The sequence below is a fragment of the Chiloscyllium punctatum genome, chromosome 40, assembly GCF_047496795.1.
Source record: "Chiloscyllium punctatum isolate Juve2018m chromosome 40, sChiPun1.3, whole genome shotgun sequence".
Lineage (NCBI taxonomy): Eukaryota > Metazoa > Chordata > Chondrichthyes > Orectolobiformes > Hemiscylliidae > Chiloscyllium > Chiloscyllium punctatum.
The window spans coordinates 17,254,776-17,271,037 of NC_092778.1; the positions used below are offsets into that span (position 1 = coordinate 17,254,776).

At 44.2% G+C, this 16,262-nt stretch overlaps 1 protein-coding gene across 1 annotated transcript in view; it reads right to left on the bottom strand.

Moving 5' to 3' along the window:
- LOC140464760 (large ribosomal subunit protein uL3-like) overlaps positions 1–11,871 on the bottom strand; it is a 29,891-nt gene extending 18,020 nt beyond the window's left edge. The window contains exons 1-4 of the mRNA XM_072560256.1: positions 11,785–11,871; positions 11,353–11,545; positions 7,609–7,777; positions 2,983–3,118 (exon numbers count right to left, since the gene is read on the bottom strand). Coding sequence (XP_072416357.1) covers positions 2,983–3,118; positions 7,609–7,777; positions 11,353–11,545; positions 11,785–11,787 — 501 coding nt within the window. The 5' untranslated portion in view covers positions 11,788–11,871. The remainder of the gene's footprint in view (positions 1–2,982; positions 3,119–7,608; positions 7,778–11,352; positions 11,546–11,784) is intronic.
- Positions 11,872–16,262: the final 4,391 nt, after the last annotated feature.

A 16,262-nucleotide genomic window follows, 5' to 3' on the forward strand; every position in this document is an offset into this window, starting at 1 on the left:
GTAGATCAAGGCATTACAGCTCTTAAAGCAATCACCTCCTGAGCAGCCATGTTGAATGACCACCTAAAAGCAAATGCAGTCGATGTTGGAATACTGAACCAAATACAGGAATGGCACAGGGGTGGCACGGTGGCTCAGTGGTTAGCACTGCTGCCTCACATCGCCAAGGACCCAGGTTTGATTTCAGCCTCGGGTAACAATCCAGATGGATTTACACATTCTGTCTGTGTCTGCATGGGCTTCCTCCAGATGCTCTGGTTTCCTCCCCGAGTCCAATCATGTCAAGTTAGGTGGTTTGACCATAGTACATTGTCCGTAATGTCCAGGGATGTGCAGGTTAGGTGGGAAGTGCAGGAATATGATAGGATGGGCTGTGGGTCAGGTTGGTATGCTCTTCAGAGGGTCAATGTGGACTCGAAAGGCTGAATGACCTGCTTTCACTCCCTATGGATTCTACAGAAAATGCTGGAGAAACTCAGTAGGTCAGGCAGCATCTGTAGGGAAAACGTAGTCAATATGACTTCTTCAGAATCAAATGGGGTTGGAAAATCATGCTCTTATATTTATAACAGAGATGGGGAGGTGTGAGGGGATCAGATGGCATGGAGACCCAGTTGTTAGTTGGGGTGAATAAGAAAAAGGGAAGTAAATGGGTGTAAAGAAAGGTGTGAAAGCGAGGTGGGCAGGTCCTCTCTACTGAGAGCAAAGTAAACAAGACAAGGCCATGGGAAGTGTGGGAGATTTGGATAGAGAACAGACATCAGGCAGTCAGATTCTGAACCTGTGGGATTCTGTATTGGGTCTGGATGCTGTAAAAGACCCAAAGTGAGAAATGAAGAATCGTTCTTCACGCTTGTGTTATTCTTCGATTGAAGGATTGCAGCAGAGCCCGGACTGAAATGTTAGCCTGAGGGCAAGGTGCTTTATTGAAATGACAAGCAACTTAAGGATCAGGTCATTCCTATGGACAGGAGTGGAGGTGTCCCCCAAAGCAGACACACACCCGCCCATCTGTGTTTGGTCTTGAAGAAGTAAAGGAGTTAGCAGTAACTGCAGTGACCAGACTGAAAGAAGGTGTGTTTGGGGCCCTGGACCGTGAGGAAGTGAATGGGCAAACGTTACACCTTCTGCGATTGCATGGGAAAGTACTGTGGGGGAGTGAAGGAGGAGTGGACCAGGGTGTTACAGAGGGAATGGGCACTGTGGAATGCTGACAGTGGAAGGTTGGGGGAATATGTGTTTGATCATGGCATTTTGTTTGATCGGAAATCATACTATAATGCTTACACAATCCTTTTTTAACATTAATTTGCAGAATGAGGGCATTGCTGGCTATGCTAGCATTTATTACCCATCCCTAATTGCCCAGAGGGCAGTTAAGTGTCAACCACATTGCTATGGGTCTGGAGTCACATGTAGGCCAGACCAGGTAAGGATGGCAGTTTCCTTCCCTAAAGACATTAGTGAACCACAAGGGTTTTTCGGACAATCAGATCAAGGTCACTATTAGACTCTTAATTCCAGATTTTTATTGAATTCAAATTCTGGGATTCGAACCCAGTTCCCCAGATCACTTCCTGGGACGATGGATTAACAGTCCGGCAAAAATACTACCAGGCCATAATCAAAATTTAGTCACAGTACCCTCTAGTGACTCACTGCATTGAAAACACATCCATATTACAATGTGGCGTCTACTAGCAAGATTTGGAGGTGTCAAACATTTTATACTCATCTGTTAGAATGTTCCCAACTCCTCAGTAAATATCCCCAGTGGTCTGCAAGAAATGCATCTATCCATTAGATCATTTCAATTGTTTGTGAATCAAGTTCTAGGTCTAGGTTGAAGCCTCCTGCCCCATCATGGAACACAATGATTAAGTCACATTATCTCAGGTTTGAGGTCCCAGTGAGATGCTCCTCATGATTTAATAGACCTCTATAAGGCCACCCCTCAGCCTCTGATGGTCCAAGGAAAATAGCCCTAGCCTATTCAGCCTCTCCCTATAGCTCAAACCCTCCAACCCCAGCAACATGCTTGTAAATCTTTTCTGGATCCTTTCAAGTTTCACAACATCCTTCTAACACTTTTCCAGCCAAGCCACGAGCTGAAACCATTCAGGCTTTTATACATAACATGAGTGACAATCAACAAAGTAGCACAGTTTTGAAATCATGTCACTACCTCACAGAGTCATAGAGATGTACAACAAGAAAACAGACCCTTTGGTCCAACCCATCCATGCAGACCGGATATCTTAACCTAATCTAGTCCCATTGGCCAGCATTTGGCCTGTATCTATCTAAACCCTTCGGATTCTACACTCATTCAGGTGCCTTTGAAATGGTGTAATAGTACCAGCCTCCACCCTTCCTCATGCAGCTCATTCCATACACGGAGCACCCTCTGCATGAAGAAGTTGACCCATGGGTTCCTTTTAAATCTTACCCCTCTCACCTTAAGCTAATGTCCTCTAGCTTTGGACTCCCCGACCCTGGGGAAAAGACCTTCACTATTCACCCTATCCATGCCCCTCATGATTTTATAAACCTCAACAAGGTCACCCCTCAACCTCTGACACTCCAGTGAAAACAGGCCCAGCCTATTCAGCCTCTTCTTATAGTTCGAATCCTCCAAACCTGGCAACATCCTTGTAAATCTTTTCTGAACCTTTTCAAGTTTCACAACATCCTTCCTGCAGCAGGGAGATTAGAACTGAATGCAATATTCTAAAAATGGCCGAACCAATATCCTGTACAGCTGCAATATGACCTCCCAACTCCAAAACTCAATGCACTGACCAATAAAGGCAAGTGTACCAAATGCCTTCTTCACCATCCTGTCTACCTGTGACTCCAGTTTCAGGAACTATGAAGCTGCACTCCAAGGTCTCTTTGTTACCCACTCCACTCTTGAGTTATATAGGGCTGTTAGGATGAGAAAGGTAACCACGAACAACAGAGAAACAGAACAGTTCTCACCTGAGTGTGAACAATGATTCGGATGATCTTGCAATACTTCTTCATGGCTTCAAAATCTTTCTCCAGCTGCTTTTTGCCCGCTTCATCCTGCCACTTCTTGCTGTATTTAGTGAAGGCTTTCTTCTTACTCTTACACCTGGTTGTATGAGGAGATGTGAGCCGTGCTCTGGCATATTGTCATATAGAACCAATACTCATCATTCAGCTGACAGTCGGGAGACCAGTAATCCCACTGATAATTAAATGACAAGCTTTGCTTTCCAAATTTAGATGAGAAAATCAAATCTATGACTGAATGCAGGTCTCCTTTGCTGAATTTTCAGCCTAATTTCTGACAGCCACGTGACATTATTTTATAACTCCATTGTACACATTTCGCCATTAAAACTTGATTACCCTCAGTTACGAGGTATTTTGACCATTCTGGAAGGACACCACCACTTTCAAGTTTCCCTCCCAGCCACTCACCATCCTAACAACATGTAGATATAAAATAGGAGTAGGAGTAGGCCATTCGGCCCTTCAAGCCTGCTCCACCATTCAATATTACTATGGCTGCTCATCCAACTCAGTCCCCTGTTCCTCAGTTTCTCCCGCTCCCTTTTGATCCTTTTAGCCTGAGGACTATATCTAATTCAGTCTTGATAACATTCAATGTTTTGGCTTCAACTACTCTCTGTGGAGGAGACTTCCACAGGCTCTCCATTCTCTGGGTGAAGACATTTCTTCTTATCTCAGTCCAGCCTGTCTCCTTGTACTGCAGTCCATTGACAGGATTCCCCAGTCATTGGGAACATTCTTCCTGCTTTTACCCTGTCTGGTCTTGTTAGCATTTTACAGGCTTCTGCGAGATGCCCTGTCATTTTCAGGTGAATACAGTTCTAACCGATCCAGTACACCAGCCCTGTCATCCCAGGAACAACGGACACCGTTCCTTCACTGTTGCTAGGCCCAAATCCTAGAATTCCCTTCCTAAGAGCATTGTGGGTCAGCCCACAGCAGGTGGACTGCAGCGGTTCAAGAAGGCAGCTGCCCACCGCCTTCTCAAGGGGCAACTAGGGGCGGGGCAATAAATGCTGACCAGCCAGCGATGCCCACATCCCTCAAAATGAATCAAACAAAATTCTGAAGAAAAAAGCAGAAAGAAATTATGTAGTTGATTTAGGATGAACAACTGCTGCCCAGAAGTCAACTCGTTATCAGGCAGGATCCGGATCACTGGTGACCCATTGCCTTCAAAGCCTCTGATTCATGCCGGATAAAGTTTGATAGATTGAAAGGGCCATTCTTGCTGCTGGAGCATAGGTATTTCAATAACGTCTAATACCATCACAGACTGTGTCCACGCACAGCAAGGGTTGAGCCTGTTCCGCGCAGAAAAGTGCGGAGCTGGAAAAGCGCATCAGGTCAGGCAGCACCTGAGGAGCAGAACAGTCGACGTTTTGGGCATAAGCCTTTCGGCCCGAAACATCAATCCTCCTGCTCCTCAGATGCTGCCTGACCGGCTGTGCTTTTCCAGCACCACACTCTCAACTCTGAACTCCAGCATCTGCAGTCCTCACTTTCTCCTGTTCTGTGTTCTCCATTGTTTTACAGGGGAGAGAACTTATTAAACCAAGTGCAAAGCATGGTCTTACTATTCACTTTGGAGCAATGCAGATGTTCACAGAGGTGACAAAGGCTTTGAAAATTAGGATAGAATTTGGATGTCACTGATAATAATAAAATACAGTGGAGGTGCTTTAACTAAAGGGAAATTTTGACACAAAGGGTTTAATTTGTTAGGTGGTAACAGATTCAAAATGGAGTTTGTAGCCTGACCAGCCCGTTAATGTCAGCAAAAGAGGCAGGCGACATTTTAATAGGGCTGACGATTAGATTACAAACACACCCCCCCCCCCCCCCCCCGCCTCAATATCAGGACTGGAACTGGTCAGAGTCAGCACCATACACTCTGCGACCATTGGGCCTGAGCTGAAGAGCCCAGTCAGGGATCCATTGGGAACGAGGTAAGATCCAGGGAAGCAGGAGGACCACAACTGAACTTGACTTGCTGGCAGCTGGGGGTGACACAATTTTGAGTGATCCCCCTCATTGCCAGCCCACCCTCACAGGTCTCTGGGTAATGAATATTGTTCAGGTACAGACCACAGCAATCACTGCAAGTAAAAGGCCATGGGTGGAACTGAAAAGTGGATCGAGTGCAGCTACAGATGGGACACATTCGGTTGTGGGTGTCGGTGACAGCCTGGAAGGAATGGGGATACAGGACATTGACAGTGGGCACAGAATGCAGGAGGTTAGGGGCAATCATTTGTTACCCAGAAGTCAAAATCAAATGCCTAGATCTTTAAGAGGGTGTACCTTGTCCAAGAGGACAGTGACAAGGTCTCGTTACTTGATGAACTTATGAAGTCAGTAGGCAACTTTCCACAGATTGTCGTCAGTCATCTTTCTTTTCCCTTGTGGTTTTGCTTCTGCATTTCAGAGTTAGTCTCTGGGAGACAGTGCACAAGCTTTTACTGTTCCGCAGGTGCTTCTGAAAGGCCTCTTTTCTTGTTCTTTTAATCAAACGTTCAGTTTTTGGTTCTGTGTGTCCCACAGATGTCTGACTAAACTGAGGATGCACATTGAAGTCAGGTCGCAATCGGCAGTGATCTATTTGAATGATGGATTAGGCCTGAACAGCTGAATGGAGTGGCATGCGGGCTCAGTGGCTAGCACTGCTGCCTCACAGCAAAAGGGACCCGGGTTTGATCCAACCCTTGGGTGACTGTCTGTCTGGAGTTTGCACGTTCTCCCTGCGTCTGCATGGGTTTCCTACCCGTGCTCCGGTTTCCTCCCACAATCCAAAGATGCCAAGGAAGCTTGCCTCTGACACTTCATCATTCATCTTAGAAATGAACTAGAATTAAAATTAGAATTTGACACAGACTGTGACCACAAATCCATATCAAGACTGTGTGCAAAGTCTAACTTCTCTATCTTTGAAGTGTGTAAAGGGCCAATTCAAAGATAGAGAAGTTAGACTTTGCACACAGTCTTGATATGGATTCATGGTCACAGTCTATGCCTGAGTTAAATTCTAAATTTAATTCTAATTCAATTCTAAGATGAAGGATGAAGAGTCAGAGAGAGGCAATCTTCCTTGGCACTGGAAGGAAGAAACTCAGTGCTACAGCTTAGGTGCAGTGGCTGCGAGTTGTCCAGCAGGAGGTGGGGAGATGGGTGTATTGTGGTAGTGTCAGTGGGCTAGTAATCCAGCGAGTCTGGCTAATGCCCAAGCAGCATGGGCTCAAATCCCACCACAACTGTTACAGGAATTTGGATTCACTAAATGGAATCTCAAATTCTCACCATGAGTACACATGGAATGATGGCCCATATCCCTCCAAACCCTTCCTATTCATATACCCATCCAGTTGCCTTTTAAATGTTGCAATTGTACTAGCCTCCACTTTCTCTGGCAGCTCATTCCATGCACGTACCACCCTCTGCGTGAAAAGGTTGCCCCTTATGTCTCTTTTATATCTTTCCCCTCTCACCCTAAATCTATACCCACTAGTTCTGGACTCTCCCACCCCAGGGAAAAGACTTTGTCTATTTATCCTATCCATGCCCCTCATGATTTTATAAACTACTACAAGGTCACCCCTCAGCCTCTGACGCTCCAGGGAAAACAGCCCGATGAGCTGAATGGCGTGTTTCCACACTATAGGGATTCTATGTTGCTGTGCTTATATATAAAACCCATTCAGGATACAGGTCCTCCTGTTTCATGGAGTTAGAATCACAAAGAAATGTTTCTCAGTTTAAATAGATTAAGGTTGTTGGGGCAGCAAATGGGAAGTGGGCAGAGGATTAATCATGATGATGTATGCAAATAATTGAATGGCACAGATAGAGTTAAAAAAGGATTTCTCCAAGTCAACTCTCTGTTGTAGGACCAAAAAGATAAATTTGAGTTATTAAAGATTAATTTTAAGTTAGATTCCAGAAAAATGTATGTTTAGTTCTAGCAACGTGAGTTCACAGAGTTCTCCAGGCCTGAATGCAGGCTCCAGTTCTGAACAACAAAAGCAAAGGAGTTTTGGCAGCTTCTGCGTGTATTAGATTAGATTAGATTAGATTAGATTCCCTACATTGTGGAAACAGGCCCTTCGGCCCAACCAGTCTACACCGACCTCCGAAGAGTAACCCACCCAGATCCATTTCCCTCTGACTAATTGACCTAACACTATGGGCAATTTAGCATGGCCAATTCACCTGATCTGCAAATTTTTAACTTAGAGAATGTATTGGCTTTTTATTTAATGGTGGTTAAACATCCGGAATAATAAAAAGAGAAGAATCAAATGCATTTTGGGAATCAAAACGCAACTGGATACTGGATTGGAAGAGTAGTCATTTTCCTGTAGGCCAAATGATGACTTCTGATCCTTCACTTTCTTTATGTTTTCCATGGGGTTTCTGACCCAATAGGCTGTATACCCAATAAGAGGTAAGAACTAAGCCAGTCAGAGACCAGATAATATGCAAATGAACAATCATCCACTCACACATATCTATATCCCCCTCCACCCCCAAAATGATGGGGAGCTTTTATAAAAAGCAAAGTCTACTTACCAGTTCTTGTAGAAACGTCGTTTGCATTCATCGCTAATGTGTTCAGCAAAGATTGTTTTAAATGCTCGCAGTCCCCTCGGAGTATCCACATATCCCACAATCCCCACCACGATCACTGGTGGAGTGTCGATAATAGTAACAGCCTCCACTACTTCTCTCTTTGAGATCTCTGTAATATTATAATTCCCTGATTAAAAGGTGACCTGACACCTCAAAACATAACTTGGTGGCTTCACAAAATCAATTTGGGTCTGTTGGCAAACGCTTTTCACTTAATTATATGTATTTTGTCATGTATATAATGCGAACTGTGGGTTACCAAATACCCACTGTTTCTGACTGTTTAATACTGTGTTCCTAACATTTCACAAACTTTTCAGCAGATTTGGTATGGATCGAGATTTGTACATGTGGGAGTTTGTGTGGGGATCCAAATACTCTGGTGCAGTGGCTCAGTGGTTAGTGCTACTGCCTCACAGTACTAGAGACCTGGGTTCGATTCCAGCCTTGGATGACTGTCTGTGTGGAGTTTGCACGTTCTCCTCATGTTCCTCCGGGTGCTCAGGTTTCTTCCCTCGATCCATAGATGTGTGAGTTAGGTGAATTGGCCATGTTAAATTGACTGTGGCATTTGGGAATGTGTAGGTTAGGAAATCATCCAGGGAGAATGTAGAGTAATAGTGTAGGGGGTCAGGGTCAAACGTGTGGTGCTGGAAAAGCACAGCCAGTCAGGCAGCATCCAAGAAGCAGGAAAGTTGATGTTTCGAGCATTAGGATAGGGGAAATGGGTGTGGGTGGGATACACTTTGGAAGGTTGGTGTTGGGCCAAATGCCTTGTTTCCACACTGTAGAGAGTCTATGATACTCCCTTTGTGAGTTTCTCAGGGGCAAGGTCATTGCTGCAACTTGTACTCAGATATGGAGATGGTCTTGGGTGGATGCAGAGTGTTGAATTTGGGGGTTTATGATCACAGTTACCTAATGTATGCAGTCAACAATTGGTAGCAATTTTCTGATTGTTCATTGAGTTTGAGGAGTAGTCGTTTCCCTGACAACAGCTAGATGAGCACCACTTGCTGAGAGCCTCCATCAAGCCTGAGCACTTATTGATATATCATCTTTCTGGGGCCAGGTAATTTATACTGTGTAAATCAATTGTCAGAATCCTTTTGACAGATGACCACTGGAGACTTACTCATGACATCAGCTGACAGTTGTTCCTTTTACCCACCTCCATCTGAGGGTCGATTTACCATTCTTTCTAAGAACAAAACTTCCTTACTTTCCAAAAAGAACACCCTGATAATAGGGTACATTTGCCTCCAGAGAAATTGTGCAAAGGGCACTGTGACCTCTGTGTTTCCTGTAATTCTTCCCCTTTCTTTTCCCAGGCTAGAAATTTGGAAATTTGTTGCGATTGTTGTTAAATTAAGTCTCAAACTACACAGTAAATACTAGGAATATTCAGTTTTTAAGGGTCATCGATTTTCACCAGAAACCCCACATGAATTCCCAGTGGTCCCGTATCCAGTGTCTCCACAATGCGTAGGTACCCTATCTAACTTTGGTAAAACTTGGGTTCGTATGAATTCAGCCTTCTTAAAATACTCCCATTGTGGGCGGCACCGTGGCACAATGGTTAGCACTGCGGCCTCACAGCGCCAGAGACCTGGGTGGAGTTTGCACGTTCTCCCCGTGTCTGCGTGGGTTTCCTCCGGGTGCTCTGGTTTCCTCCCACAATCCAAAAAAAAATGTGCAGGTCAGGTGAATTGGCCATGCTAAATTGCCCGTAGTGTTAGGTGAAGGGTTAAATGTAGGGGTATGGGTGGGTTGTGCTTCGGCGGGTCGGTGTGGACTTGTTGGGCCAAAGGGCCTGTTTCCACACTGTAAGTAATCTAAAAAGAAAAATCAGACCAGAATCTTCAGAAGGATCCCTCACCATTGGAAGCTGGCCACCACCCATGTTTTCCAAATCTCTGCCCAACTCACCCAAAACAGCGTTCTCCTTTTTCTCACTGTGTTTGTTTTGTTTTTTCTATTTGAGTCCTCTGTGTAGTAATTACCTTCCAGCTCCTCTGTCATAGAATCCCTACAGTGTGGAAATAGGCCATTTGGCCCAACACATCCACACCGATACTCTGAAGGGTAACTTGCCCAGACCCATTCCCCTATTACTCTACATTTACCCCTGATTAATGCACTTAACCTATACATCCCTGAAGGCTATAGGCAATTTGGCATTACCCATTCACCTATTAAGGAGGGAACTGGAGCACCCAGAGGGAACCCATGTAAACACGGGGAGAATATGCAAACTCCACACTGCTGCCCGAGGCTGGAATCGAACCCAGGTCCCTGGTGCTGTTAGGCAATAGTGCTAGCCACTGTGCCACCCTTCTGTCCATCTCTTTTAATCTGCTGGCTTCTTTCTTAATTTCCTTTTTATTGGTATTGCTTCCAGGTAAAAGGGTTACCAGGCTGTATGATATATAATTATTATCTGAGTGATTATAAGTTATTTCTTTACAATTGATGCAAATGCTGATAATATTTTTTAAAATTCCTTAATAACAGTTATAGACCATCAACCCTTCAAAGAAATTATAAATATTCCTTACTGCACCACATCTGGGTCAAAGGTTATCTTAACAGCATTAAAGAAAGAACTTCAACAGCAGTGATAACTTATATTTATATAGTGCTTGAACTTACATTTCCAGGCATTTCACAGGAGAAGGACAGAGCTATAAAACGTGTTAGAAACCCACATTAGGCAAATTAACAAAGATTCTTTAAGGATGAACTTTTGAGGAGCATCTTGAAGGAGGAAAGAGGCAGTGAAATTCATGGTGTGAATTCCAGTGTTCGGATTCCCGTTATACTTTAAATAATGCTGTAAGCTGGTGGGTACATGGAATGAGCTGCCAGAGGAGGTGGTGGAAGCTGGCACAATTACAATGTTGAAAAGACATCTGGATGGGTATATGAATAGGAAGGGTTTAGAGGGATATGGGCCAAATGCTGGCAAATGAGACTTGTTCACTTTGAACGAGTTGGACTAAACGGTCTGTTTCTGTGCTGTATGATTCTATAAGATGGCAAACTGGGCCACATATTAAAGCTACATGTAAAAGGAGTAGCATCGATGGTATAGCACTCCCTCAGGACTCCCAGAAGGCTTATGCCTGAGGCATCAATTCTCCTGCTCCTTGTTTGCTGACTGACCTGCTGTGCTTTTCTAGCACCACACTCTCGAGTCTGATCTCCAGCATCTGCAGTCCTCACTTTCTCCTAGAAGGGTCAGCCTGGATTCACTGTACATTCCTCTGGTGTATGTCCTGAATGCGCACCTTTTAGCTGTGCTTTGGTCGGTTAGAGACAAAAAAAACTCCAGATGCTAGAATCCACGGTAGACAAGCAAGAGGCAGGAAGAAGACAGCAAGTCAGGTGGCCTCCTCCTTGTCTGTCTTGGCTTCGTCAGTTGCCCTCTTACCTCTGAGTCAGAAACACAGAAAATAGGAGCAGTAGTAGGCCATTTGGCCTTGCGAACCTGATCTGCCGTTCTATGTCCAACTCAGTTCCCTGTTTTCCCCTTTAATCCCTACAGGCCTCAGTACTATAGCTATCGACATTTATCTTGATGAACCACTCCAGCGTTTTAAACAAAAGATCAACACTGAACACAGGCACTGAGACCCCGGTCTCAGTCGAACGATCGCACCATGAAACGATCCAAATACTTACTCTGGCCAGGCCTGTGCACTTCCCGCAGGATATGAGTCATGCCGGCTTTGTAGCCCGGGAAAGCTGTCAAATGCACAGGCTTACTGGGATCATCCTTAGGCCAGGATTTCACTTTCCCTCGGTGTCTGGAACTCCTCTTGCGAGGAAGAAAGCCCAGGTGTCCGTGTCGGGGCGCCGAGAACTTACGGTGCGACTGGAAACAGAAACACTTCTTAATTTAAAAAATGCTTAACAAGAAAAATGGCCGCCCGACCCCGTACTGAAAATCCATGGCAGGAGCATGGGTTTAAAATTATCTGGAAAGCGTTTCACTAAAGGCTACAGCAACTGCAGAAAATAAGAAAAAACATAAGATATGCATTTAGATCCCTCGTCACGGCTATATCTGAATTAAATCATGCTTTTTAATGTTAACAGCAAAATCAAGCATACCATGGTATGTGCTGAGCACGAAGTGAGCAGCTGAAAGAGACAGTTTCCAAGTGCTGAAATAAGCTCACGCTTAAGACGTTACTTAATATAAAGTCACAAATATAGCTCCTGGCTCCATTAGCCCCCGTATTAACTTTTGGAGCAGGGTAGCTGCCTAAGTTTGACATCACAACAATTGCAGACCCTGAATTGCCAGGTGCCATTGACACTGCTCACTACATTACAAATGTGCACTGGCAAAATTTCAACATGCTTATTTTTGTCCCATGTCCCTCATGAGATTCTTTTCTGATTGAAAATAAAGTGAACAATAATAGTTAGGTGACATGTGTACCTTCTCCCCAAATATCATTTGGCTTTGGGCCTGTTGAATCGTATACATTTATAGTTTGAATACATAAATATAGCTTATGACAGTCTTCGAGTGCAACAATTTGCATCTATATAGACCCATTCACTGTAAAATGTTTCAAGGTGCTTTACAAGATTGTTATCAAAGAAAATTTGACAATGCCTAATAAAAGAGAAATATTAGGCATGTGACTAAGAGTTTGACCAAAGAGGTAAGGAAAATCTTTAAGGAAGATCTTAAAGGAGGGTTGTAGACATTTAGGAGGAGATTCCAGAACTTAGGACATGGGCACTAGAAGATATTGCCTCTAGAACAAAAGGGCATAGACTCAAAGTAAGGGGGAGCAGATTTCATAAAACCCTACAGTGTGAGGAAACAGACCATTTGGCCCAACAAGTCCCTCTGAAAAGTAACCCTATTACTCTACCCCTCACTAATGCACCTAAACTACACATCCCTAAACACTATGGGCAATTTATCATAGCCAATCCACCCAACCTGCACATCTTTGGACTGTGGGAGGAAACCCATACAGACACGGGGAGAACATGCAAACACCTCAGACAGACACCAGAGGCTGGTATTGAACCAGGGTCCCGAACACTGTGAGGTAGCAGTGCTAGTCATTGAGTTGAGGAGAGCTTCTTCACCCAAAAGGTTGTGAATCTGTGGGAATTCCCTACCGAGGGAAGCAGTTGAGGCTACCTCATTGAGTATTTTTAAGGCAACAACCGATATTTTTTGAACAGTAAAGGTATTAAGGGTTATGGTGAGCAGGCGAGTAAGTGGAGCTGAGGCCACAAAAGGATCAGCCATGATCTTATTGAATGGTGGAGCAGGGCCAGGTGGCTCATGGATCTTATGTCCTTTTGCTACCAATGGTGGAATGGTGAAAATCAAAGTTGTGCTAGTAGCCAGAAATAGAGGAGTGTGGATATCTTGCTGGATTGCAGTGTTGGAGATGATGACAGAGACAGAGAGATTTAAGGCCACTGAGTTTTTGAAAATAAGGTTGAGAACACGATAACAAAAATTGCTGGAGAAACTCAGCATGTCAGGCGACATCCGTGATGGGAAAGCAGAGTCAACATTTCGGATCCAGTGACTCTTCACCAGAAATGGATACCCCAGACTCAAAACGTTAACATGACTTTCTCTTCGCAAATGCCGCGGGAATTGCTGAGTTCCAATTTCTGTCTTTGTTTCAGATTTCCAGCATCCACAGTTCTTAGTTTTGAGAACTTTACAATTCCAGCAATGTCGCAACCTGACCAGAACACATATTTTCACTCTGGAGGAGTCTAACCAAGGGAACACCATGATTATTGCCCTCATTCTGTGAACAACTCTGACTGGGCTGTACTTTAATCACCTAAGGAGGATTTACCATAGCTCCCCATCCAAGTATATTCTCTCAGTCTTTATAGTCCAAAGTAAATTGATGGTAAAACAGAGCCAACAGACCCATCAAGTTGGTTTCACACATCAGATACTGGCGTCCTCTTCGGGGCGGCACGGTGGCTCAGTGGTTAGCACTACTGCCTCACAGCACCAGGGTCACAGGGTCGATTCCAGCCTCGGGTGACTCTCTGTGTGGAATTTGCACATTCTTCCCATGTCAGTGTGGGTTTCCACCAGGTGCTCTGGTTTCCTCCTACAGTCCAAAGATGTGCAGGTTAGGTGAATTGGCCATGCTAAATTGCCCATAGTGTTAGGTGCATTTGTTAGGGGAATGGGTGGCTCTTTGGAGGGTCAGTGTGGACTTGTTGGGCCGAAGGGCCTGTTTCCACACTGTAGGGGATCTAATCTAAAAAGAAAATCCCCTCCCCCGCCACCATAGACATAAACCACATTAACACTGGAGAGGCAAAAAAATACATACGTACAACTGAAAGGTTTGACAAAGAGGGGGTAATTTAGCTGGATTTGAATAACTGTAAATTGATGGTGTTGGGAAAGAGATTGCAATGTGTTTTAAGAATTTTTTGAATTGTCTTCTACGTCTATGTAGCTTGTTCTTATCTTTTGTGTAATAAATTTCTGCTTTGTTGTTAAGAAAAAGCACTCTGCAGCTTCACGTTTCAGTAAACAATCACCACACCAGCTAAAATTCTAAAAAAGTATCATCTATCAAATCATATTTCATTCTGATTTGAGCAGTAGCACCAGCAACTGGGACCATAATAGAATCAGTCAACAGCTGTGAAATGCACATACAGTTTACTTTTCAGGTCGACATCCTTCCTCAGACTGAGTCCTACATGGTTTGCACAAACTTATACACATGCCATTGACTGACTTATCTAAGGTTGTGTCACTGGGACTTGCGAAGGTGTTACATCTTTCAGGCCAGGTTTTCAGGTCCTGCCAGGTGAGAAACGAGAAACGCATAGCTTTCAAAAATATCACACTTGAACACAAATTCTAAGTTGACTGTTCGGCACTGAGGGAGCACTGTATTGTCAAAGATGTTTGACGATGCTGCTCCTTTAACAAGGTTATGTTGTCCTTGGTTTTTTTCAAAAGGGGTTGTAAAAGGCAGAGGTTCCAATTTGTCTGGGGTACAGCCATTTTGATTATGGCCAACAGGTACTGCCTCTCGGGCAACAATCAGGGAAAAGACTTTTAGGGTTTTTTTTTAAACTCTTGGACAATGAAAAGGGAGTGGCCAGTCCTCTCAGTTCAGGGATGTTTTGAGCTTTGGTTTAGTTTTTAGTTGGGAACCCAAAGAAACAGTGAAAATAGGTTCCATGCTGATTCTAGAACAAAAGAATGTAGGAAACAGGAGCAGGAGTCGGCCATCTGGCCCTTCGAGCCTGGTCCACCATTCAATAAAATCAGAGCTGATCTCTTCGTGGCCTCAGCTTCACTTACCTGACCTCTCACCATAACCCTAATTCCTTTACTGTTCAAAAACATATCTATCTTAGCTTTAAAAACATTCACTGAAGAAGCCTCAGCTAACTCACAGGGCCAGGAATTTCATGGATTCACAACTCTCTGGGTGAAGAAATTCTTTCTCAATTAAGTCCTAAGTCTGCTCCCCCTAATTTTGAGGCTATGTCCTCTTGTCCTCGTTTCACCCACCAGTGGAAACATCCTGTCTACCTCTGTCTTATCTATTCCCTTCATAGTTTTATATGTTTCTCCAAGATCCCCTTCATACTTCTAAATCCCAATGAATATGATCCCAGGCTACTCAGTCTCCCCTCGTAAGTCAACCCACTCAACTTCGGAATCAACCCAGTGAGCCTCCTCTGCATCGTCTCCAGTGCCAGTACATCCTTTCTCAAGTAAGGAAACCAAAACTACACGCACTACTCCAGGTGTGGCCTCACCAGCACCTTGTCGAGCTGCAACATAACTGCTCTGCTTTTAAACTCAATCCCTTTAGCAATGAAGGAGAAAATTCCATTTGCCTTCTTAATTACTTGCTGTACCTACAGATCAACCCTCTGTGATTCATTCCCAAGGACACTCAGGTCCCTCTGCACGCAGCTAGCTGTCATTTTTTACCATTCAAATAATAGTCCTTTTTACTGTTATTCCGACCAAATTGGTCACATTTATTAACATTGTACTCCATCTGCCAGACCTTTGCCTACCCACTTAAACTATCTATGTCCCTCTGCAAAGCTGCACAATCCTGCACACTTTGCTCTGTCACTCATTTTAGTGCAATCCACAAACTTTGACACACCTCATGTGGTGTCCAACTCCCAAATCATCTATATAAAATGTAAATAATTATGATCCCTGAGACCATGGATCGCCAACCAGAAAGGCATTCATTTATTCCGTCTCTTTGCTTCCTGTCAGGTAACCAATCTTTTATCCATGCTAATACTTTACCTGCAACACCATGCATATTTATCTTAGGCAGCAGCCTCTTGTCGTCACCTTGTCGAATGTCTTTTGGAAATCTAGATACATCACAATTACTGAGTCCCCTTGGCCACCGTGTTCATAATGTCTTCATAGAATTCCAGTAGTCGAGAGTGTGGTACTGGAAAAAAGCACAGCAGGTCATGCAGCATCAAAGGAGCAGGGGAAACGTTTTAGGTATAAGCCCTCCTAATGAAGCGCTTATCCGTGAAACGTCGATTCTCCTGCTCCTTGGATGTTG